Genomic DNA, 26,576 nt, shown 5'->3' with positions numbered 1-26,576 from the left:
GTTTGAACATTCAGCTGTTGAACACATGAGAGTGACAGATACAAACAAAGAACATCTAAATACTTTTGCTTCGTTTATTTGTGCTACAATAAGCCGTAGATTTGGCACAAGCAGATCTTTCAGGAAAACTTGACACCAAATCCGACAATGTGAATCTTTCAGTCGAGCTGAAGGACATTTACAACGTTCAGCAAAAACCAAGTCAAAGCCGAGACTTTAGAGAGACAAACTCATTCTGGAAAGGGTTCTGATTTGAACTGATACAGATTCTAAACACAGAAGTGAAAAAAGTTTAAAAATATTTGTAAGATTTTCACAAATTGATGGAAAACAAAATAATTACACTTGAAAAAGTTGTAACATGCGATCATGCTAATATCTGATGTTCACAGTAATTAAACTGTGAGGCAAAACAGAAATAAATCAGGATGATAGCGCCCTCTGCTGGTAGAGAAAGAGCTCCAGTGATCCAGCAGAATAAACCTTTATTAAAAACTTGAAAAAAAGAATGAAGTTAAAACCAGGTTGGAGGATGTGACACTGGCTCTGGCTTTAGTATGCAAGTTTATTTTGAAAGGAACAGCAGCAGATGTGCTGCTCCTTCATAATGAAACCAGAGCAAACACGTGTTGCTGCTTCAGTTTCAGTCAAATGTCCATCTTCGAGATGGACAGTAAACTTAACATTTGGTGTGAGTGGTTGTTGAAGCTTTTTACCATGTCTTCTGAGTGATTTACATAAACCTTCATGGAGGAGGAGGAGCTTCACACGCCCGGTCAGGAGGGTCACGGCTCAGTTGGATTGTCACATGAATTAAATGGAGTGTTCTATCTATGAAGAAGACTTAAAAAAGTGAAATATGATGTATAAAAAAACAAGACATTGCATTGGAGTAAAATAGTAAATTAGCTGCTAAAACAGTAAACGGGAGAAGAAATACTTTTCATGTAAACAATAGAGTTAAGACGATTATGAATTTGTGGTTTGGGTATATTTAGATGCTTCTGTAAACAGAGTTCTCCGCAGGTTCTCGCTGGATAAATGTGAATATTTACAGCCAGAGGCGAAGGAGGCCATGTTGGTTTTTAAAGGTTTTAGTGGCTCAGATGTTGGTCAGCACCGAGCTGGTCTCGATGGACAGAGTGATGGTACCGGGGAGGTCGTTGTCTTGGCGGTCGCCCTTGTTCTTCAGGTGCAGGGTCTTCTGGAGCGTCCCCTCTTCAGCAGGCAGCGTCACTCTGCCCAGGAAGGAGTCCTTGAACACGTTGTGGTTGTAGATCTGACACACAAGGAGAAGAATTAGCGCCGTTGTGCACCACCAGAGGCCTCTGCAACATTCAAACGCACAAACCTCCACAGTGACGGGCTGGTTGGATTTCTTCCTGTAGAACACAGCCTTGGTGTCAAAGACGGGGCTGCAGGTGTCTTTGTGGACGTCAGAGCGAACTTCCTGTCCTTCGCAGCGGATGATCACGTACGGATCTGACACTTGAAGAAACACATTTATATGTTTACAACTTTGTTTTGATGCCATTTTGATCCATTTTGAGTTATAAATGTGAACCTGGTCCTAAATGTACAGATGCCCTACTTTTTTTTGTTGTTTTCTTGTTGTAATGAGATAATGAAGAACCTCTCTCCCTTTCCCGCACGGAGACGGCAAGACTTTACCTGATTTAAGTCTCTTTATTTTGTGGTTTACAACAAAAACTGCTGAACTCTGTCAGTCCACCTGTTTGTTCTGAGGTTTTAGGAAAATAAAGGGACGGTGGCATTAAGGTGTTTGAGGAGCATAGATCCACTAATAAATACAAAAAATATACTAAAACAAACTACTTTTGTGGATTGTTTTCTTCAGCTGGTTTTGTTGAGAACCACAAAATAAAGAGACTTAAAACATGTCAAGTCTCAGCGTCTCAGTGTGGGAAAGGGAGATGGAGACGCTTCATTCTTTGTTCTGAATTATCTCGTTATAATGAGAAAATGATAAAAAATATATATATATATATAGTAGTAGGCCGGAGCATTTTTGGCTTCTGTATTAATGTACTCCTTGCACAGATTTTTTTCACGGTTGCAAAAATGTTAAAAATGCCAAAAATAATAAATAATAAAATTTTGTCCAAATATTTTAACCATTGCCTTAACATAAACAAAAAAATCAATCAGAGCTGCTGCTAATTTCTAAAGCTATCCTCCCGATCAGTCGTCCCCAACCATTTTCAGCCACTAACCAGTTTAATGTCGAACAATATTTCCATCCACCGTGTCTGATTTTTGTTATTTTTATCTTACAGCTATCTTAACTTACATATTTGCAGATGGTTTAAATTGTATTTGTATTTCATGCAGAAACCATTAAAATGTGATTTAGATTTTTCCTTAACCCATAATTGACAAAGTGGAAGCTAAAAAAATTAAATTTAATTAAAAAATAAATCAGACACCAACTTCAGCCTCATCTGACTTTAAGGTGCAACGGATAAATTAAAAAAATGGTCGCTGAAACTAAACTACTTCTAAATATAATAATACACGTAAATCTATTGTTTGAACAACTTTATTAGCAGCATCCTTGTACTTTAAACAGCCGTTTGCTGAGTGTTCTGCATTATCATTATGGGAACAATTGTCTCTATAAATCCATATTTGAAGTAAAGACTCCTGATGTTTGCCTTTTAAATGCAGCTCTCTTATTTTGAAGGTGAAGGCTTTTCCTTTGTTTCCTCAATAACCCTTTCCTGCCAAAATAAACTTTTCAAATGCATTTTTTTATTTTGCTAGTTTGGGTTTTTAATTTAGCGGTCGGTGCAGACGCTGTAACAAAGTAGCGGATGGATTTTCAATTTGTGACGGAGTGACTTGATTTGTGTCAAGAATTAATCAGATGTGGGGGGGAGAGAATCCAGTAGTTTTCAAAAAGTTTCCTTTGAATAAGACATTCAATAAAACAGTGTTTTTTTTCTCTGCGGGGTTTGAGACCTAGACTACAGACGACGAAGGAATAAATTAAGAAATTATATTATTAAACATCGATTTAACCTCATCTTTAATTAACCCTTAAATGTGATCTCCTCCTTGTAAAGTGTAATCTGTGGAGTGAACAGCATCTACCTCTGTCCGAGTCCTGTCCTGCGAGTCCGTTAGCCTGCTGCACGTAGACCTGCGTGACCAGCGATGGATACCCGCACAGCCCAGACCAGCAGCTCCGGCGAGGCTCATCCAGAGTCAGCTCCCTGCAGACACAGACGAAAAAGAAAACTCTTAATTCCTGACAGAGAAAACAGTTCTGGACCACTATTAACGTCATCATTTATGGTGGAAATCGAGCTTGGCTGCTACTTTTGAAGGTCTTTTCAATAATTTACCTTCAGTGAAATATTTTTGTGCATCATGTAATGCAGTCCAGAGGATATCTGGCAGAAAATAAAAAACTACAAAAAAAAACAGAAATATTAAATTTGTGGAATATTTACAAACATCTGGAGGCTTCTTTACAACTATTTAAACAAAAAGATGTAAAAACAACTTAAGATTTATTACAAAAACCATTTACATTTATCATAAATACATATCTGTGCCTCATGTATTTGTCTACCTTTATTAACAATAATAAATGTTACTAATAACTGTTGTTGCCTTCATATTTACAACCTTTAAACTCAAATTCTGAAATTATTGGAAAACTATTTTTATAAAAATGTAGGCTGTTTTTAAAAGAGGAGGAAGTCCGAGAAGCGAAAGGTAACTGCAGAAAGAGCCCCACCACAATAACATTTTCTAAAAAAAATAAACCTAAAGCACCATTTTTTTATGGACTTACTTTATTTGAAACATGAGAACAGATCTCTTTAGATCTATGACGGCTCAAGCTGAACTTCTTGTGGTTTTACCTGCAGTTTGAGGGAACGTCGGTGAAAACGCGGAGCAGAAACTCTCCTTCCAGGCCAGCTTCAAAGGTTGTGGGGATGATGACGTATCGGCCCTTTTTGAGGTCGATGCGCAGGAACACGGCCCTGGAGTTGATGTAGATGCTGCCTCCAATTTTCTGCTGGGCAGCATGCATTCGGTAGACCCTGTTCAGCTCCACCTGAACGCCACACCAGAATATAAATCACTTTGTGGATAATCCCAGTTCATCAGACCAACTTTTAATCAAAGTTAGACTTAAACATTTCTCTGACGTATCTATCAACATCTCACTCTCTGAATGTCGAAGCCGATGGGCAGGTTTTCTCCTCGTCCTTCCTTCAGCGTGGCTCTGCGGTCTTTCTGCTGCAGGCAGATCAGAACCTCATCCTCAGGTTTGGTCACGTCAAACACGTACTAAAACGCACGAGGAGGAGAAAAAAAGAAAGAACGGTGTTAAGAGACTGACACTAAATCCCCAAATCTCAGGATCAGAAATCATTGGAAAGAGAATAAGAACCTGTGGATTCTGAAAGTGGGAGTGTTTGTTGTTGGAGCAGCCACCAGCTCGGTTACGCAACGGTTCATCGTGGCGGCGCCAGAAGCCACGGATGACCACCTCCTCCCAGGTTTTGTGAAGGCTCAGGTAAGACGTGTTGATGAGACGACAGAGAATGAGGTCTGTGAAGTTAGTGAGGAAGTCATCAAACGTCATCCTGCAGGAGGCCAGAGGAACAGATAAGATTAGTTTATTTTATTATTATTTGGCTCACTAGGTGGCAGCACTGCACTAAAACCATAGACTGTAAAAACAATGGACAAATCGAGCACTGAGGTCCCCCATTGGAAATGCATTACTTCCTCTCCTCGCAAAAGTAGGCCGCCGCTTTCACCGTCAATTCCTGAAATGGATACCGCCATTTGCAAACAATCTTCAGCGATTGGTCTGAGTCATAGCTGAGTCATCGAATCTACAGGAAGTACTGTCGCCAATCAGGAGTGAGTTTATTGCAACCGTCTGCCTCTTTCCACGCCTTTACCATGGGACCGCGGATGTAAACGCTGGCTCGAGACGACCGTGAAGCTGGCTTCCGATTTTTCCGAACAGGACCTGTTTTTAGGTGGTCTGAGTTCGAAAAATACAGTGGAACGCTCTCGCTGTGAATCGGAAGCCAACTTCATCGTCGTCGCCTCGAGAGAATTGTACAAGTCATTGCTGAAGCCGAGGGAGAACCATTCCAACAGTTGATTCTGTCAGCGGTCCTTTTGGATTTACTTACATTTATTCCTTTTTGTCGAGATAAAAGGAGCATTTGGGTGACGCCGTGCCCGAACTGCGCGCGGCCCCCTCGCGCGAGCCGCAGCGTTACTTCACATGCAGGTTTATAGTCTGATCAGAAGCACGTGAGAAGAGCGTTCAGCGGTATTTAAAATAAATAACCATCCTAACAAGAGAACAGCTGGATCTTTTTTCTGTTTGAAAATACGAGTGAAAAGTGAAAAATGAACATTAAACAAACAAAAAAGTCCAAAGCACATAACCTCAGAGTGAAATCTATTTCTACAGAGTAAATCCTCATCTAAAACTGTGGAGAGCATGGGTCTCTTGTTGTTTTAAACTGCTGCATCGGTACATTCCATTGAGGAAAACAACAGTAGAACAATGATTGGTACATTGTTGAATTGCATAGTAGGTGTTAAAAGGTCTTCACGGACCCATTGATGAAGTCTGCTCCCATTGGCTACCCGTCATCTGTCACTCAAACCCCCCAGACGGTCGACGTCAGACCCACAAACGCTTATTGAGCCATCTGATTGGTCAATTTATAACTCTAATAACTTGTGATAATGGAAAAAAATCTTTGAAAAAAAATTAGGATTAGAAAAAAGAAGTTAAGCAGAAAGCAGCAGAGGAAGAATGATTATTCTGAGATATAAAATGACTGAGAAATAACTGTCTGTTTCTCAATGTAAGTCAATGGGACTTTGGCCTTTTTGCAACCCAGTGGTACTTCCTATATGGAACACGGAAGTAGGGGGGCTTGCTTCGTCCAGTTATTTTATATACAGTCTATGACTAAAACTCACCAGAACTCTCCATCGTCCTGCACTGTGACGCCCATCTTCTCTCTTTCACTTTTGCTGACCTTCTTCCACTCTTCAGAGCTGCAAACAAGCAGAGAAGCCTCAGTAAACTCACTTCACCAAACACGTCCAGGCTGGTAAAGTCTGAGCGACAAACATGCAAAAATATTGTGTTATGATCAAAAAATAACTATAATTGTGACTCATTTTGTATGGAAAGTAAACAGGATTTTGTACATTTTTTGGGACAAAAAAACAAATGTTCTTGTTGAGCTGATCATTTCAATTAATTTAAGTCTAAAGTAATCAATCAATTTGTGAAGCATCTTTCATCAAGATGACATATAAAATCATAAGTAAAAACAATAAAAAGTCATTAAACGAAACACTAAAGACAACGAAAATCAAAAGACGAACAGAAGACAGTAGAAAGGCTGTGGCTAATAGTTTGAGAAGACACTCCATAGATTAATAGAAAGGGTAGAATATGTGCAAATTATAAACCTTAAACACCAAATAAATAAATTGGTTAAATGAATTTTGTAAATGTTGAGTTAAAAAGATGCGTCTTTAATTTACATTTCAAAATCCCCACAGATGCAGACTGACAGACTTTGTTTCCACTCTCAGACACTTGTTTCAGCTTCTTCTCTTTGTCTCTGCGACAACGGTCATGAAGATCAGATGGAGAGTCTTGGAGACGTTTGCAGCTGAGATGGTCAGAGTGGAGTATGCGTGTTCGTGCTTCCTCCTTTTCTTTTTGCCCCCCTCTTCTTTTGACTGTTCACACCGAACGTGAGTCGAGGGTCAGGGTCGGTTTCAAATCCACTCCAATGAAAATTGTGTTTGTAACATGTTCTTGTAGCATTTTTGTCATGATGGAGGACATATATGTAATGAACATTACGGTTAAAGCTGCATTTCTGAGGTTTCTATGTTCAAAATGGGAGGAATAAGGAGCAAATGAAAAAATGCAGTTTGAAAAAGCTTTCTTTTGTGACCATGGGCGGGGCCAAAGTCTCCCTGCTCCGCTGCGTTCTGACGATTCCATCTTTGTTTGTACGTTTTGTCTGAGCTGGCATCTAATTCAAACTATACGGCTGGATAGTTCCAATACTGTTCACCATGTTTGTTGCACTGCTAATGTTAGCATGGAGTTGTGAGGGGCTGTAAGCTACCGGGAGAGAATGTAAACAGCGGGCTGATGGGAAAGTCAGTGAAGGTTTTCTTTCATGCCCAAAAATCAGAAGCAAATTTCTGAAGAACTCCTGCAGCTCTGCACAAACTTTGTCCTAGAAAACGACATAAAACGGTATAATCCTAATTTAAAGAAACACTTTTACAACAGATCAAAACATATGGGATTTTAATTCAATGCTTAGATACAATCAGAGGTCTTAAGGAAAATTCAAGCATTGGGCAGAGAAATCTGGCAGTAGCGTGTTTTGAGCGTCAGTGTTTCCTGAAGAGGACGCATTGCGTCGACCAATCAGGGACTCAGCTTTGGTCATTGACGCACTGATGATATGATCAGTGAGTGGAGTCCAAAACCAACGTTCTCCTGAACTTTATGATATTTTTCTTGTGTGGAGGAGGTGACTTCCAACACATTTTAGTAAAAGGTTTAAATATATAAATATAATTTGTGGGAAAAGTAGAAGTTTTTTTGTTTTTTTTTTAGTTCTGAGCCTAATGGCTGTAATTGTGTTTCTACTGTGGTACTATGGTACACAGGAGTCCACTGACTCTCTGCTAAGTGTCAGCTGGAGAAGCTGCTTTGAGAAGAAAAGAAACACAACTAAAGAAATACATACCAAAACTAACATTTGTGTGCTTTTTTTTCTATTCATTTCTTTGTTTTTCATAAATATTGCTGCTTCTCTCAATGGAATACAAACATAAATAGAATGTCTTTCATATTTAGTTTTTTCTCTTCCACATCTTTCTACATAGCGCCACTCAGAAACGAGTGACACAAACGGGACACACTGCAGGTCTGCATACCGTCAGCTCACCACCCACTGAGTTTGGAGTTTCTTTACCTGCACACTCTTCATTTAGCGGTTCGTGGTCCTCCTGCTCACCTGTCACTCCAGGGCCCGTTCCACTCTCGCTGCCCCCACGGATTCCTCATACGGATCATGGAGAGTTTGTCCGACTTGAAGAAGGCCAGCAGGCCGTGGCCCAGCCTGACCCGCCGCACCTCTGTCACGGCGTACGCATGGCCCTTCACCAACCCACAGCCCAGCCGGGCCTCCATGTCCGCTGCACTGGCTGCCTGGAGAAACGCATCACGGCTGTAACTCCTTAACAATCGAGAGCCACGACTCTGGTGCTGTGGGTTAGAATCCCTGCAGTTCTCACCCGGATGGAGCAGCTGATGAGGCCTCCTCTGTTGTGCACTTTCAGGACTCTCTCGAACAGCTCGTCCCGCTTCTCCTCATCCTCTTTGTGGCCGTTCTCTAACAGATCTATCGGTTCGGACACTCCTCCAGTGAAATCCACCAGAGCGTCGGCGGTGTTCCCTCCGTCCAGAGCCTCGTAGCATCCAAACATCCTAAAGAGCAAACATTTAAAAAGAGGAGTGTTTTATTGAAGAGGACTATTAAACTGACAAAAAAAAGAATTAAAGCTAAAATATTTGATCAAAATAGTAAACAATTTATCTTTTAAATAGTAAATAAATATACTACACTAATGAAATAAATTCATTAGGGTTTTATCTAACCTTTATTAAATCAGGTAAACCAATTGAAAACCAATTCTCCTTTACAGTAACAACATGGACCAATGAAGGACGCTTTTACATTTTTTGGTGCTAAAAACACAAAAAATATTTTAATAATACAAGTCCAATTCCAACTATATTTTGTTCCACTGTAAAATGATGATCAAAAGTCTGTGTGATTTTTTAGAGACATATTTTCTGTAGAGCGGCAGGAGTTCATCTGAGTTGTGGGAGGGACTGTTGGCATAAGAAAGTTTGCTCCACTAATTTCCCATCAACCCTTTGTTTATACTCTCTCTCACTAGCTTATATCCCATCACAAGCCCAAGCTAACATTAGCATAGCACAGAAAAAAGCATAATGGATAGCTTGGATATTAGTTGCTGTTTTTTTTGCTTTGTCACTGTTAGCTTGGGGTTCTGAGGTGCTTTTTGCTAGCGGGGGAGAGTGTAAACAAAGGGATGCTAGGAAATTAGCTAGGCTAAGTTCCACACCAACAGTCCTGCCTACAACCCAAAACCAAATTTCTAATGAGCTCTGCAGTAAATATTTCTTAAAAATTACACAGGCTTTTTGATTTTAGCTAAAAATGGCATAATCATAATAAAAAATATAGTTGGAGTGGAATTGGGACTTTAAGATTGCAGTAAACAATATATCTGAGATCTGAACAAAGAAGAATCTCTCTAAATGAATATTAATCAACAACTTCCAATTTGTGACAAAGCTTTGGATAGCTGTAATGGCTTCAGTTGGCCACCAGATCTCCTCCTGATTTCTTTTCTTTTTCCTTTTTTGACTGAAAGTATGAATCTTTTTCAGCTAAATGTCAAGTAAAAGCCTTGAAGTGTGTCATTATTAACTCATCACCAGCTTTGTTTTTGTTGTTTTAGGAGATTTAGTCACTTTTTGTAATGTTGATTGTTTGATTTTGCACTTTTTATGTTCTTATTTGCTAATGCATCCATCGGATTTATTTCTATTCTGTGCATTGCAATAGAATAAACAAGAATTTCTCCAGTAAAATCTGACGGTATATTATCTTAGCAGCAGCATTTTTCTCATTCATATAGTTAATTTTCACACTCTGCCAGCATTTTTTTACTCTTGACGTCATAAAATAAATCTACAACTCACTGCATCGCTAATGTGGATAGATAAGAGCAAAAACAGCATTAAAACTATAGAAACAAAGAAACTAGAACATGAATCCTCTGCAGCTCCTGAGGTTTTTCAGGACAGGCCTGTAGACCTAACACAAAACCGAGGATGCACCCAAACACGCAGGAGTAACGTACTTGGCGTAAGCCTTCTCCACCAGAGCGCTCCAGAACTCATTGTGGTCGTTGGAGTGACCGTACAAGAGCTCTCCGTTCACAGTGGGAAGGCGGTCGTCAATCACCACATCCACCCAGTCGCCAAACCGCCAGAAACGGAAGTGGAAAATCCCAGCATAGGACTGTGGATTTTCCTTATCCCATTCCTGGTCCTTCCAGTCTGGAATCACCTGCAAGAACCAAAGGAAATGCATTCTTTAGGTTATAAGGGGGGAATGTGCTGTACAGTGGAGTAGTGGAGTAGTGGTCTACACTCTCAGCTCGCAGTGAGAGGGCTCTGGTTGGAATCCCAGTTGAGTCCTTTCTGTGTGGAGTTTGCATGTTCTCCTCGTACATCGTTCTCCTGGTGTACCCTACGTTCACCTAACAGCAGCTTGGATAGGCTCCAGCAACCCTGTGATCCCCAAAGGGATTAAAGTGGGATCTGATGAATGGATAAAATTCTGCTGTACTTCACTTTTGAAAGGCCACTCATTTGAAGAGCAGAATTTTTACATTCTAAGCTTGAAAGTACAGAAACATAATAGTTGAAGGTAGGGCTGGGCGATAAAACGATAATTATCGTTATTGCGATATTACTTTTTTTCGATAGTGAAATGAGACTATTGCGATAAACTTTCGTGTTAAATAACACGGGAGAAAACCCCGGAAGAGCCGCGCTTCTTCTTCTTCTTACGGAGCGGCTGATTCTAGGATCCCAGACTGAGAGGGGGGGGGACGGAGGCCCCGAATGATGACAAAAGGACACAACAGAAAACATTATTTCAGTAAACCAATAACCAATATATAATCGCTAATACTTTTATTTTTAATGTCAAGGTAACGATGTTTATATATTTTGTTTTGGAAACATCGTCACCGGACCCCCCTCCTCTAAACTGAAAATGTTAAGGTGTAAAAATCTGAAGTCCTAAAGCTCTTTGCAATAAAGATTACTTTGATTATTTGATTATTTGATTTATACCGTTTTTAATATCGTTATCGCACAAAATGAAAAAAACGATATCGCAATATGAAAATTCCTATATCGCCCAGCCCTAGTTGAAGGTGATATTTTATGGTCTCATAACTGATAAATGCAGTTTGAACAAAAGTGCTCCGCAGACCAGCAGCACAGTGGTGGTGGGACATTGATTTCAGTTTGTTTGACCTACATCAGGGTCTGCAACTTCTAAAGCGAAAAGAGATGTTTGGTCCAGTTTCTCACAGATCAAAATCCAGTTAGAGCTGCAAAGATACACTTGAATGGTTGGAAAAATACACAATCTTTATGTTTTAGTGGCCAATAAGCAGTTCATTTATGAAACTTTGCTTTCAAATATTTACAATAATTGACTTGTTGGGTAAATTTTTTCTACAAGAATTTTAACTTATTTCACTTTTGACAGCAAGACATACAAGTTCTTTTCAGATTAAAATACAGTTTTGTCAAATAAGATTCTCTTGCTGAAGCAGATTTACATGATTTAAAAATGTAAGAAATCCTAAGTAAAGAGGACATTTTCTATCGTTTCACTTTGGAGCACAGTCATCCTTTTTCTTTGTTTACTCTTGTATATAAGCATGACAAGATGTATGTAAAATTATTTTAAATAAAAAACTACATGTAAATGCAATTATATATGAACTTTGCCACTGAATTACAAATACACTGTTGTGCATCAGAAGGTAAGAATATAATTTCTAAACTTATTCTAATAAACTAGTCAATAAAAATTCTTTCTCATCATTACAGTTCTATTCTGATCAACGTTTGCTCTGTTGTAAAATTGTCCCCAATGGTATTTTATTAAGTTTGTGTCATTTTAGCCAAAAAAAAAAAAAAATAGCGTTTTCTAGGACATAGTTTCTGCAGAGTGGCAGGAGTTCATTAGAAATTTGCCTCTAAGTTGTGGATGGTACTGTTAGCGTAGAGTAAGCCTGCCCACATTTCCCATCATCCCTTTGTTTACATGCTCTCCTGCTAGCTTACAGTCCCTCTCACCACTACCTAACATTAGGGGTGCAACAAAAATGGCAAACAACACTGGAGCGCTCCAGCCGTACACTTTTGATCCAGATTCCAGCTCAGACGAGGAAAATTAAGATGCATAAGAACGGAGCGGAGCAGGGAGTTTGTGACCCGCCCAGCCAGGGGCGGGGCAACAGGGGGGCAAGCCCCCCAGCCATAAGCTTTCCCCACAAACCTGGACCTCCTAAATTTGAATCAACATTAGCATCATCAAAGACTAACAAAAATCATTACTATAAAGTATTTTTCAACATTAGCAATACTACCTCATCTAAGAAAAAAAAAACGCATTTTTGTTAAAAATAAACCCTACTAAACCACTTTATAAAATGTTCGAGCTCTACCACTGCGCCCAGCATATTATCTACATGACAAATAGTCTCTTTATCAAACAACATTTTTCCATCTGTTTTTGATTCACAACAATTTGATTAAAAAAACAACTCAGAAATTTTCCTATTGTATGTCCTCAAACAGAAAAACACCACAAGAACATGTTAAACCACCAAAATCAAATTTTCATTAGAATGGAAAACCTAAACAAAAATGAAATAACTTAAATCATTAGCAATAATTCCTTCAAACTGTTATAATTTTTAATGTAAGGCCAAAGTGCCAAATTTTAGGAGATGAAGGAGTCACATGTGGCCCTGGAACCTTCAGGTCAGCTGACCTAAATGGAACTTTTTTATGCTCATCTTTACAATCATGCTTCCTTTAACCAGATAGATTTATGTTAAACGTAGACAGAGTCCAGTGAAACCAGTACCTCTGGTCCTAAAAAGTCCTCCTTGACAGGAGCACCGAGGAGTCACCCAGTTTCTAAACAGGGGATATCCATCCATCCCAAACCCGTGCAACATCTCTCCTGACAACATCCCAAGAAACACTCGCGATCTCGCTGACGTTAGGGTTCTAAATAAACTGATCCATTGAGCCAGAACTATCCAAGCTCCCAGAAGCCCACAGGAAACTCCCAGAGTTCCCTTCTGTACGTCATCGCTGCCTCCTGTTGCCTAGCACCCTCACACATCACCCACCTGTTTAACGCCTTCAAAAAAGGAAAATACTTTTTTCATTTGTCTTTCAGGTGTTTTGGAACCTTTTCCACGGAGTTTGGAGTCATTCACTCCATTGAGGATGAGGGTCAGACAAAAGCAGCACTTTGCTTTCATTCAAGAATGTTTCGTTCGTCCTTGAAGGCTTCAGCTCTCTCACACGCCGCATGTTGCTATCATTTTTTTTTTTTCACAAATCCTGTAGAAACGGCACAAACCAGACTCTGAAAAAATGATGCAAATCAGACCGATGCTGCTGAAATAATTACAGTTTAACACCGAACTCATATCTGCTGTCCCTCTGACTGATCAATAAGTCCCAACCAAGCTGCCCCGTGGGTAGGAGAGGGGGCGAGGGGGGAGAAAAAAGTGTGGTGGAAACAGCTGGGAGGAGAGAAGAGGAGGTAAACTAACCAATGAGAACAAGAGGGAGGGAGGAAGAGCATTAGAAACTCCGTCCCGGCTCCATCCATCCATACTTGAATGTTTCTGCTCTGCCAGCCTTTGCCCCGTTCCCCGACCCAGGATTACAGAGCCAGACGCGGCCATGGACAAAGCTGGGAGTCCCTCTGAAAAGCTGGTGCTGGAGTTCAAAGAGGACACTGCCCTCACGGAGGTGAGCTTCACACCTGACACCTCCACGTCAGGCACCCACAGGTGACAGGACGTTAAAACGACACCACTACAATAATTATAGAGAAAATTAACCGAGATTTATAATTTTTGGTCAAATATGAGATTTATGGAAGATTTTATTAAATATATATATATATATATATATATATATATATATATATATATATATATTTGCTTTTAAGGACAATGATTAAAAGAAATAAAGAGAAATACACATTTCTTCTTTAAATGATTTCCGCTTTAGGATGTTTTTGTTTTTAAGCCTTTCTTTAGAATATTTGTTATAAATAGAACTAAGCTGACCCCGGCCTGATAATCAATAGATCTGTCGACCGGCGCTCTGGCATGTCGCCTAAAAACCATTCCTGCTCATTCAGACAAATGCAGCCTACATGCAACGAACCCAGCAGCTGTTCAGTAATATTACATCTCTTTGTGAACAGAAAAAAAAATGAGAAGGAAGACATAAAGCTGATTCTGAGGGTCCGTTTTTCCAATTTCTTCAACAGGGTCCTTTAACTGGATGTGTCTGTACATTTAGATGTTTCTTCCTCTTGATTTTATTATTTTTCTTATAATTTCCTAATTCAAATTGTTGTGAATCGGGAGTAGACTAAAAAAATCGTTATTTTTTTAATACAAAAACTATATTCTAGAAACATAGTTTTTTGGTTTTAGCTTGAAAATGTATCAAAAGACGGTAGCTTTCCATCGAGTCTGAGACCAACACGGCGTTTCTCGTTTCCTCTGCAGATGATGCGTCTCCGGGTGTCGTCCCTGCAGCGGTCGGGGCAGAAGCGTCAGGACGGGGAGCGTCTGCTCCTTCCCCACGAGGCCGTGTACCGTCTGGACTTTGCCGTTCAGGAGCTGAGCTTTTCCCGCTGGTACTTCTCCCTCTCCGGCCATGGGCGAGTCACCATCACCGGTATTTCCCAGCACTGGACCCCCGACCTGACCAACCTGATGACGCGCCAGCTGCTGGAGCCCATCGGGACATTTTGGCGTAACGCCGGGGATCCGGAGGAGTCGCCTCTCAAGTGTCTGGAGGCGGACATGCAGGAGTTTGGAGAGAGGATCGCAGAGCTGGCAAAAGTCCGGAAGGTCATGTACTTTCTGCTGGCTTTCAAGGATGGGGCCGAAGCAGCAAACCTCAGCTGCTCCATCGAGTTCCTTCCAGAGAAATGACCTAAAACCCTTTAGCCAGCTGGGTCCTCTTTAGCTATTCTAGAAGCTCTTAAATGTTTTATTCTCTTCCTAAATGTTCTCCCACAAACTTCACGACTGCTTAAACTGGTTTTGTAAATGTGATTTTTTTTAAACTACTAACTGCTACTGTTTAGCTTCCAAGCTTTAGGTAAAATCTTTATGTAATTTTATTTTATAAAGGTATAAAAAAAATTCACTAAATGTTCAATACAAAAATATGAATCTGAAACAAGCAAAAATGAAGCAAACGGTTTTATCTTAGTAAGCTGGTGCCATTTTTAACAAATGTTTACAAGTAAATTATTTTTTAAAACAATCAAATTACTTACCAAGAAATTAAACACTAACAACCAAAATTTTGATTCATTTATAATGGATACTTTTTTATTTTCTTGATAAATAAAAAACTCAAATAATGTTTACTAAATGGAAAAAGAATGTTAACCTGACAGCCGAGTGGAGAAACATCTGTCCAACTGGTGGTGCGTTTAAATGATGAGGTTAAAATCGGATTTCTCAAACACAAACTCCATGCTTTTCTTTAGTCTTTCAGAGTAAACTACATCCATACGAGTTATTTTCATGAACTCTTTTCCTACACTGAAGAAAGACACCTCGATCTCTGAGGCTCCGCCTTTTTGCTCCGTCTGGATGCCACCAATTTCATCAAATCATCTTAGAGCGACCTCAGCAGTGTGTCTGCGTTTTGACCACAAAAACAAATATCTGAACTTTTGTAAAGATGGATGTGCATGTTGTGCTTATAAAATGAAAGCCAATCACCGTTAGCTCCATGGAGAAAGTGTCTGCATTATCCTGGGGGTGGAGCTGGCAGCGCAGACTATTCCTAAAAGGGGCTGTTCCTCACTTTGTGACATCACAATGTGAGGATCCAATTGTTTTTGTGAATTGGAAGGGGCTGGTGCTAAGAGCACAGGATTTTAGAGAAATTCTCAGAGATGCGTGAATGGATCAAAATACCATTTTGGGGTTGATTTTTTGTGAGGAATCAACATTAAATATACACTTAAAATCTTTGAAAAGTAGATTTTACAGGATATGGGCCCTTTAACAGTCATGTAAACTGGCAATCTGGTTTCTTGTGGTAGATTTTTCTAAAGGTAATAAGGCTCCAAACTCTCACATTCAGCAGAAACTGGGTTACTGGTGTGTTTGTAAACCGTTGTTCCTTAGATACACCAGGTATTCCTTAAAATCACCTCGTTTTGAGGAATACCTGAAAAAGACAGAAGTGTCCACTCATATAACAAATACAATAACAAAATATGTCCAAATAAAACAGTAGTTTGAAAGAACAGTAGCAGAAATGGAGATGAGTCTGCAGAAATAGTCTGCTTTATGGATTTCTTAATTTCATTAATCTGGTGAAAGCAGCAGGTTCACTTATGTTTGATCAGATTAACAATGTTAAAACATTTTATTTACTCTGAGGTTTATGATTTACTGTATTAGTGTTAGGAACAAATGTTCAAACAATCAGTAAATTCGGTAAAACGTTTTGTGACAGCATCTAAGCAGCACAGCGACTCTTCTGCTCTGCCTTTAGCTCTCCAGTAGATGACATTCTCCTTCAGCTGCTTTAATGAATGCTTCTGATTCTGTGTTGTAGGATTTGAAGTGATTTCTTAAGTGACATCCCAATAAAGTGTTACTACAATGTTAATCTTTGTTGCCTCCATGATTGTATTTGACCAAAGGTAAATAAAAGATTTTAAACCTTAAAAGCTTATTAAGCTTTTAGTTTTCCTTGTATTTCTGTAAAATCATAGATAAAATGTTAGATTTATAATTTTTTGTAACAGAAAAGGTTTACCTGTTTGGATTCATGGGGTTTGCAGCTCGTTTTACTAACAGGAGACCTAACCGGTGTTTGTGTTGGAACCAGTGAGGCTGTCTGGACAACTGACAGCTCCACAGAGGCAATGACAACTGGAAAAAAGAAATCAGTTTCCGCCTCGGCTAATGGAAATCTAAGGACTACAGGAGACCTTTGGGACTAGACGGCACAAATAAAGCAGCAGAGGAAAAGCACAAAGGGACAGACACAGAGGTAAGAGGACATCGTGCTCATGTCCACGCTTCCTCTGTAGAACAGCGATATCAAGGACTTGTGTCAGTAAAACCTTCATATTTAAATGCATCGTTTCCAGAATTAGTCATAGTTTCCTCAGTAAATGTTTGTTATTAGAAGACGGTTCTTTCCTTAGAAAATTTCAAGAAACCATCAAAAGTTTGAGGAGAAAGACGCTGAGGCTGAACAGCTTTACAATGTTAAGACAGATTCTGTATCTCAGATAAAAGTCTACCTGTTTGATTAAATGTGCATGTCAGTGAGTCCACTTTCCAGTATTTTACCCTTAAATTTCCTGTGATATGCAAAAAAATAGTTGTTTTTAGCAAAGTTTCCTCTTTAATATAATATTCTGTTTGCCCAAACAAACCTATGTGTGCGTCAAACACCAACAGAACAGTAAACTGACCGTTTCTGCAGGAAAAACCAGCAACACTGAGTTTAACCAGCATGAATCAATCTCAAATATGCAGACAGACGGGTCGTTATAAGGTTTACAGAAAAGTAAATGGTATGCAGGCCTAAAAACCCAAACACATCTAGTCAGATAGTTAGTGCCAAATAAGCTGTATTTAAATGGATAAAATATGCTATTTTTTGTGTAAAATGTTAGATATTCCGACTACAAAATGCAAGATTTATCATAATTTTTCTCTACTCATCCATGTTTTCCCAATTGTGAGAACTCTGAGTTGAATAAAAATATACAGAAAAGCAATTGTCTAAATAAGGTCTATGCAATGTTAACTGCAAAGTTAATTTAACTTACAATTTAGAGTTGATCAATCATTACCAGGAGGACAAACTCTGGTTAACTGTGTGGTTTATCGTGGTTACTGCTGCCACCTTGTGGATAAAATGCGCAAAAGCTGCAGAACTGTTATTTCTTACACATAAAAGGTTTTTAAAAAAATAATTTTAGTGAAGGAATATCTTACAAACATCACTGAATTAATTTGTTAGAAACAAAATTCTCAAAAAACTACATTCAAGCCAACATTCTCACGTATCATTTTAGGTCCGAACTCTTTTCAAACAATAGTTAATTGCTGCAGACTAACAGCAGACACACCCACGAGCATAAATACATCGGACCTGTACTGAACTTAATGACTGTGACTCAGTAAAGTGTTCTTCACCTCCACACTGAAACTTTTTATCTGAGGAAAACACCCTGCAGGACGACTGACTGTCATCAGTGAGTCACCACAGCTTTAGTGTCGTTAAACGCAGCGTATTGATTGGGGACACAAGTTTGCACAACTACCAAGTTAGCTTTTCCTGACTGTAGAAATGCAGATTTAAACATTAATTTGGTAAATCCAAAGCTTGAACCAAGTTCATTTCAGTGAGCTTGTAGCTCACTCAGTTTTTCAAATTTTGTTTGCTCCTGATTTGCAACAATTTGAATAAAGACATACTCAGAAATGCAGTTTGAATCCTAATCTTCTTCATATATGCCCTTCATTAAGAGGAAAATGCCACAAGAACATGTTAAAAACATCAAAAACAGTTTATCAGAGTGAGTCCTTACAGAAAGCTTTATCTGAGCTGATTTAGACAACGATTGGATTTTCTGAACTTGTTTTAACAACAAATTCTGTCATCCCTATTAAACTGGGGCTCCTCCTGTTGAAGCTCAGCAGCATGTGGGGTTCATTTAAACTGGGAGGGGTCTTTTTGATATGGAAAACCGCGTGCACATGTTCTCTTCCTACGCTCACCTTCTGCCACAGAGCTTCTCTGGAGGCCAGGCTGGAGCAGGCAGCCACAAACCAGCAGTTTCCCAGCTGGCCTTGGTGCAAGTCGTGCGCGCTGATGCCATCCACAAACAGATGGGGGTCGCTGCTCAGCTCCTACCAGGTGAGAGGACAAAAATAAGAGAGGATTTATTACAAACTGGTACATAAAATCACCCAGAAAACACACACTACAGCTCACTGGATGCAGTAATGACATGATTTGGACCAAATTGAACAATCTGAAATAACTGCATGAGACCTTAAGATAGTGTTGGTTTGTTCTGTTCAGCTTCTGCAGAGCCCTCAATCAAACACTGGCTGTGGTTGAACATGAACTAGCTCTGAGGGTAAATACAGAGTAGCTCCCTGTCCATTGAAGATGGACAAACTACAGAGCAGCAGACACAGGAGAACCTCGCAGAAATGACAGAGCTGGTATAAACCAGCAGGACACACCCATCCAACCACTAACAATGTGCAGACACACGCAGGCACGCCTTCCTCAAATAACTTCAACTAACAAAAGACAGAACTTTAAGTCTAGATTTCAGGACTATCCTTTGCAGGTCAGTTTGTTCCCACAGAGGAAAAGAGATTCAGGAGTTCAGGAATCTCTGCTTTCTAAGAATTTTTAAAACTGGAAGTTTCAGTGTTCTCTCCTCAGATGCTAAATATAGTCCTCCTGAAGCTGCTCGGTTAGACCACAAAGTGAGGACGTGTTGGGAGCAGGTTCTCCTTCTTTGACACGGAGCAGAACTTTACATCCATGTAATTATGCAGCTACTAACCAGCAGATGTGTCCGACTGGCTTCTGTCAAAGTAGTCTGTGCAATAAAACATCCAAATATACACCATAAAGATTTAAATCCCCTCTCTTAACACGTCACTCGAGGACTTTGGTATTTATGGAAACGACTAAATAATCTTAAACCTTCAGAGTAATTTTTATTATACAATAAATGCGATTTTATCACAACACCACAGTGAGAAGTTAACCACTCCCTCCTATTTTATCAGTCTGGCATTTCCAGCTCAACTTGAACTTTTTCTCAATATTTATGTAAAAATTCTGTTTCTGACAAAATTTTAAAAAAGTTGCTAAAAATGAAGTCGATTATGCAAGATAAAATAAAAAAGTAGCACACACTGTAAGAAAGACGGTAGCATATAAATATATAAAACCATCACATAATATACAAAAAATCAAATTGTGAAAACACTTAAAGTGGAATATTTAAAACCAAGAAAACTTTTTTACTTTTTCTCTTTTCTCACAAAGATTTTAATGAACTTCTAATATGATTAAGTCTGTGTTTCCAGATGACACCAACTGTCGACAAACAAAATAACTTGAAGGATTTCTTAAAAGAAAAAAAAACCTCCTTGCCTTCACTTCCTGAGAGAATCAATAATATTGATTTACAGATTAGGAGTCCTGTTTAATTATTTAGCCCCTCAGGTTATCATAGACTGTAAGTAAATGAACACACGGTCTGGGTGTGGTGCATTTTATCCTGTTAGCCAAAGCTCCTAACAGTACAAGTCTCTCCAGCAAGAAGTCAAACTGTTTTAGAGATTAATCTGACTGATTACATTTTTTTAAGTTTATCATGGATCACTATCAAGAATGGATCATCAAAACTAGCAGAGGAGAACAGACTCTTCATGGGAAAGTCGCATAAAAACTCCTAAAAATAAAAAGAAGGAACCAAACACTCAGAATAAACTCACCTGGTTAGAATAAAACACATCGGGTTAGTCTTCCTTTCAATTGTAAAACCTCAACTGCATTAACAGATTCCACGCTGTGATGGTACTGGAAATGGGTTTGTCTTAAATGAGCATACAGTGTGCAAAGCAGCGAAGAGGAGATGGAAAGCCATTACATCCCATTAAAGAGGATTCCATTTTCCCATCATCTTCACTCAGCAAAGCATCAACAGGAATGACTGTAACACTGTCCTCAGAAGAAAAACAAAGATGGAGCCAATGTGATCATGGGCGTTTTCTATGAACTCCAGAAGTGCATTAAAGTTGGAGCTTTAGACCAACAAAACTATTGAAGAGAAGAATAAACCTCCAACACAATTCCTTTTGGAATGAAATCACAAACGTTGACAAAAGTGTTTTGGTAGGAGATTACAGATATCATTCATATGCACCTGTTGATCCATATGGATGCTGCAGGTTTTTGGGTTGTTCAGGCCCATGGAGGGCTGTAGATAAGAGAAGCCACTACACCATGCAAAAATCTATTGTTTTAGCTTTGACGTGTATTATAATGTTCATTCCTCACTATAAACAACCTCAATCCATTCATGGATTTCTGTGTATTCCTCTAAAAACCTGCACTCCGAGCACCAGCCCCTCCCAACCCATGAAAACGAGCGGGTTCTAACAAGGTCATAAAGTGAGAACAGCCCCTTCCAAGAAGAGTCTGCGCTGCCAGCACCGCCCACAGACTAACATGAACACAGTTTCTCCGTGAAGCTAACGGTGACCAGCAAAATGTTTTCATTTCGTATAAAATGTATACAGATGTCATGATTATGGAACATACTACATATTTTCACCTGCAGCTCTTCCTAAGTAAACCACTAGAGAAATTCCTCGTAGGGTCACTCGTTTGAGTTCTACAGTTTCTCCAGACATAAAAAAATCTCACAAAGAGGAAGTATTTTTGTAAAATAAGGACCAGTAGTTGTAGTTTGTTGTGTTTACTTTATGAAATGAGGAATTGCTTCAGGACAGTAAGAGGGTGGACGATCAGTTTTATGAGGAACCAGATTTCCTTCAGCTCTGCTAGATGAGATAAAGTTAATTTAATCATCTCTTAGATCCGTTTTTTTCATAACCACAATTAAAATGACGTTAGATGAAAATCTGCTGACAGCCATGACTGCCCTATTACATCAGAATGAGTTATTTTTATCCACAAAAAGAGTCCCTCCTCTTATTTCCTCATCATGTTGCAACTCTGATTTATGACAGCAGCCTTAAAGAAAAAAAAAAACACTTGTTCGTGACTGCTTTGGTTGTTGGATGAAGGTCTTCAGCTGGATCAAACGTCTGCAGATGCTGCCTGCGTTACAAAATATAACGTGTGTACTACATATGAGGTGGTTCAAGTATTGCAAAGTCTGTTCCAGGTTTGAAATGTTAACGTTGGTCTCTAGACCCACAGCTCTGAGTGTTCACAAAAACACGTGCCGTCACAAAGTGAGAAATAATAAAAACACAATGATTTTGTTCTCCAACTCCATCCATGTAGAGACTTCTTTGTTGACTTGTCTCATGACCATCACCCCACCCCGTCTCCACCCACTGGAGCTCCTCTAGACTTGGTTGAACTTGTGGTGCCACAAAAGACTCAGAATCTCTGAGATAAATGCCAATCTCTATTTAAAAAGATCTCTTTTCAAACCTTTCAGTGTTCACACTTTATCTATGTGGCTCATCTAGCAAGTTAGCAGAGCAACAATCTGTTCTTTTGGAAGAATTCAACAAAAACTGAAAGAAGAGCCCCCTTGGCTGAAGGTATGCAGCCGCCTTCATTCCTCCTCAACAATAGGTTGATTTTTCTTACCCCAGGCCTTTTCCACACAACTTGGCCGACGCGGTTTCTCTCATAGAACAGAGACTTATCCGACGCCGGGAACAGAGGATCCTCGAACAGACATTCCTTCTGCTGGCAGCGCTTTCTCAGTGCAGAGAAGGACTGGCCTTCATATGGAACCACCATGGTCCTGCAGAGAGAGAGCAGGAAGCTTTCATCATCAGAACTGCACTTCAAATGTCAACGTCGATACAGCACAGCTGTCAGCTAAATCTGTCAAATGTTGAAAAATTATCCAAAATAAAACAATAATAATTTAAAGTTTTTGTAAAAATATCAGTCAGTATATGAATCTTTATTTAGTCAAAATACAGAACTGTTTAGGGGTTTTCTTGTGAGTTGCTACAACACAAATGACATTTTTATATCAGGAGACTTGTGTTTAAAATGAAAAAAGATAGCAGTTTTAGCAAAAAACTGAAAAGAAAAGGTGATGGGATTATGGAGAAAAAATTCAGAGAACTTTAAAGAAACAAAGCAGTTTGTGTGACTGCAGAGGAGGTTTCAACTCCAAGGAAACACATTTTGTTAGAGGCAGCTGTGCTCAACTCTTGATACTCAAAATGTCAGATATGATCCAAACATTTACACGACTAAATCTACCCCATCAGTCACGGTATGTGGACAAACTTGGAAGGTCATGTTTGTCCACGGACCGACAGAGTAAGTCCGTTAATCATTTGTGTACGGGTGTGTGCGTCTGTTGCTGGGTGTGTGTCGGTGAGTCCGATGTTGATGCGATGTGAACAGCAGGTTCCTGTAAGTTAAACAAAAGTGGACAAACCAGGGAAGTAGTTTGTGTAAACGGAATGTCAAGAAATATTGGCTGAAGATCAGAGTTATTATCTGGAGCAGGTTTTGTTTAAAAGTAAGCTAATCTATACAAGCGCAGCAGAAGATGAATGAACAAAACAAAAATACTTTAAATCATGTCATTGCTCTGCCCAACCATTATAAATCAGTAAATCTGACTTTAGATGAACAACAACCTAAAGTCGTTTTGGAGTTTTATCATTAGCTAAGCATTAAATTACCAAACAATTATAACATTTCTGATAATTAGGTCAAACTAAGGCAAAATAAATAAATAGAGAAAGATGTTCTAGTCTGAAAAATTACAGATTCACTCACAAAATTAAAAAAGGCTTCTGCAGATATTTTTGGGATAAAGTGTAACTTTTAGAGACATTTAAGCATGTTTCAGTCACTTTAAAATAAATAAATGATGAATAAGAGATACATTTTAAGACTGTCTACCCTTTACTCCAATTTCCCATAATCTCAAAACTTCCCGTCTTTGATGTTTGCTGTTAAATCTTAATTTGCTCTATGAACAAGAAAAATGTATGAGCTGGATATTTGATGGTGATGTGTGGTTTGATTTTAAAGTAGAATATCAGAAAGATTCCAGCCAAGGACCATCCAGGTCCAAACCCAGGAGGAGCCGACTGATGCAAACTCAATGACGGAGGAGCCAAAGACGATAAGGACGGTTTTAGAGCCACATGACCTGCAAACTTTAGACTGAATTTGACTTTCAAATCTTTTGAACTCCCAAGTATTTCAGAGAAATGTTTGAGGCCTAAAGCAAAAGTTGTCATGGAGGAGAGCAATGACCTCAAAGTCACCTGCAAATCTGCACCCGAATGGTGGAAACAGGAAGAGCATCAAGTTTCAGACCTCAACCCGAGTGAAATGATGGGGAGGAAGCTTTACGTGTACAAATGGATGTTTTAAAACCACAGTGAACTAAAATCGGAGTGAATTCAGAGAAGAGTGAAGAGGAATTGAGACATTTAAGACAAAACAAAAATGTAAGATCCTTAACATGTTTTTCTTAATAAGAAAAGATCTAATTTTTGAAAGGAACTCCTCATCTACATGTAAGTTCAAACAACTTCCTGTTTCATGAATTGATTTAATTGTGTTTTTTTAATTCAGTAAACATTAAAAAGCTTTAGAAAAGATTGGGAAAAGATCACGTATTTTATCTCTAAACCTTAATGAACATAATCAACCAGCTGACTGTTGCCATGGAGAGTTCTTGTGGACGCCATCCGGCCAGTAATCATATCAGAGTCACATCAATGCAACAAAACAGACATGAAGTTGAACAGAGCAGCTGCACACTTGTGTTTCTGCAGAGCATCTGCATGCTGATGGAAAAAAGTCTCGTCTGAGCTGGAATCTGGCTCATGACTGTACGGCTGAATAGCTCCGATACTGCTCGCCATTTTTGTTGCACTCCTAACGTTAATTTGGGGTTGTAAGCTAGCAGGAGAGCTTGTAAACAAAGGGATCATGGGAAATGAGTGCAGGCTTACTTCCGCCCCAACAGTCTTGCCCACATCTCAGAGGGAAAACTGTTGGAACTCCTGCTGCTCTGCAGAAACTATGACCAGAAAATGAGCAGTTTTTGGATTTGGGCTTAAAGACAGATGGAAATGCTTTATAAAACCGGCAAAAAAAATGATTGGAGTGGAACTTTAAGACCTTTAAGGTGATGGATAAGAACAGCTGGGGGTTTTAAATAGTTTTTGCCCCTTCCCCCAGTCTGTGAGTTGGTGTGAATGGAACAATAAGCCAATTAAGAAGCAGCGAGCATGAAGGAGAGGTTTAATCGCGTTACCAATCAGAAAAGAGACAATTTCAAAGGCAGAGGGAGGAGTCATCCAAATCAGATTGTGTTAGAAAGACAAACGCAGAAAAAGTATTTTATAAAATATTGAGTTCCTGAGCTAATGTTCTGCAAAAGTGTACAAAATGTAGCCTTTATATAGCTTTAAAACTGAAGATGAAGCAGTGGATGATTTGATTGAAGAATAAAAGTGAATGTATGGATTTTAAACACTGTAAAGGTCATTATTAATTTAGGTTTTAAAGCTGGAATCCAATTGTTTTCCTCTGCTCCACTAGTAACAATATCCAATATCTCCTACACACACAAATTAGGCTAATTTTAGATCAGTTTTGTTTGGGGGCGGCGCTAAGAACCAGGTATTAGCGGATTTGGGCGTGGCTTCAAGTGGCAACAGATAAACGTGAGACTATATTAAAGGTAAACTGATGTAAATACAGTTTTTGTTTTTTAAAATCGTTAGGTTCGACCTAACTATTTGAACCAACATTTTCCAATTATTATTACAAACTAAGCACAACATGACTAAGCATAAATCAAAGATTTGTTGTAGGGAGATTTCCGACCTCTTTCGTGATCTTTAAACGCTTACAGAATGTACCAAGTTATAATGTTGTTATTTAGACTTGGCTTAAACGCTAGTTTTAGTTTAATTTAGTAAGAAATGTTTAGTTAGCTAAGTAAGAAGTGATTAAAATGTCCTTTAGGGCAGGTTTTCAGTTAACTATTCCGTTTTTTTTCCGGGGGAAAATAGTAACAAAATAAATAAATAAAGAAAAAAATGTTTGTTGTAACCGTTTTGCTTTAAGCTAACTCTCATGTACGAATAAAATTAATTAAAAGGGGGGAAAGCCGCGGATACTTGAAATAATGTGCTTTTATGACAATAAATCCATAATTAGGAGATAAAGTTCCCCCCGTCATGACAGTTTGTTTTTTCCATGGTGAATTTTACTCTAATATCGAGTTAAAAACAACTTTACCTGAAGTGTTTTCTCCCTGAACCCCGTTTTGTGGATCACGGCCACTCCCGCTGTCTTCTTCCGGAGGCTTTCCCCCCAAAACGAGGTCAGAGAATCCGCTTTGTCGTTTAGAAAAGCCCGCAGCGTCGGAGGGTTCAAAAATAAAAATCCAACGGGAGCTCCGACGTCGCGAGCTGATGGCTCGAGGCAGACTGCGATGCCTTCAGGTTCCGCTCGGACAAACTCCCACCCCCTTACGACGTACGTTTCTAATGACAGATGCCTCACGCAGTTTTACAGCGTTTTATCTTCAGCTTCCAAATGATAACACGTGCAGATCTGAGGGTTAGGTGGGGGTGTAATTATGGTAAGTGGAAAGTTCTACTCTTATCTGAGCTGTGATTTACACGCACACGCAAAACACTGATTTATTTTTTTATTTTTATCACTATTGAATACACTTACTAATTGACTTCTAAAAGACTTAAAAAATAAATTTAAACTCAAATAATAGTAAACCGTGGAAGTAGTTCAGATAAAATCTAAGAATATATAT

The 26,576-nt window shown here is 39.1% G+C and overlaps 2 protein-coding genes across 2 annotated transcripts; one reads left to right on the top strand and one right to left on the bottom strand.

Annotated features, from left to right (window-relative positions):
- Positions 1–60: 60 nt before the first annotated feature.
- Positions 61–26,294, bottom strand: capn5a (calpain 5a). The gene is made up of 13 exons (XM_024277989.2): positions 26,042–26,294; positions 22,391–22,550; positions 18,787–18,918; positions 10,021–10,229; positions 8,359–8,551; positions 8,079–8,272; positions 5,998–6,075; positions 4,430–4,625; positions 4,204–4,326; positions 3,894–4,090; positions 3,115–3,236; positions 1,352–1,488; positions 61–1,279 (listed from the first exon to the last, which is right to left on the bottom strand). Exons 2-13 carry the CDS (start codon positions 22,544–22,546, stop codon positions 1,103–1,105), a joined length of 1,914 nt encoding a protein of 637 aa, XP_024133757.1. The 5' UTR covers positions 22,547–22,550; positions 26,042–26,294; the 3' UTR covers positions 61–1,102.
- On the top strand, positions 13,470–16,678 carry ompa (olfactory marker protein a). The gene is made up of 2 exons (XM_024277995.2): positions 13,470–13,744; positions 14,518–16,678. Exons 1-2 carry the CDS (start codon positions 13,676–13,678, stop codon positions 14,947–14,949), a joined length of 501 nt encoding a protein of 166 aa, XP_024133763.1. The 5' UTR covers positions 13,470–13,675; the 3' UTR covers positions 14,950–16,678.
- Positions 26,295–26,576: the final 282 nt, after the last annotated feature.

Source organism: Oryzias melastigma, linkage group LG13, assembly GCF_002922805.2.
Source record: "Oryzias melastigma strain HK-1 linkage group LG13, ASM292280v2, whole genome shotgun sequence".
In the NCBI taxonomy this organism is placed as follows: domain Eukaryota; kingdom Metazoa; phylum Chordata; class Actinopteri; order Beloniformes; family Adrianichthyidae; genus Oryzias; species Oryzias melastigma.
This window is presented reverse-complemented; position numbering and strand designations above follow the sequence as displayed.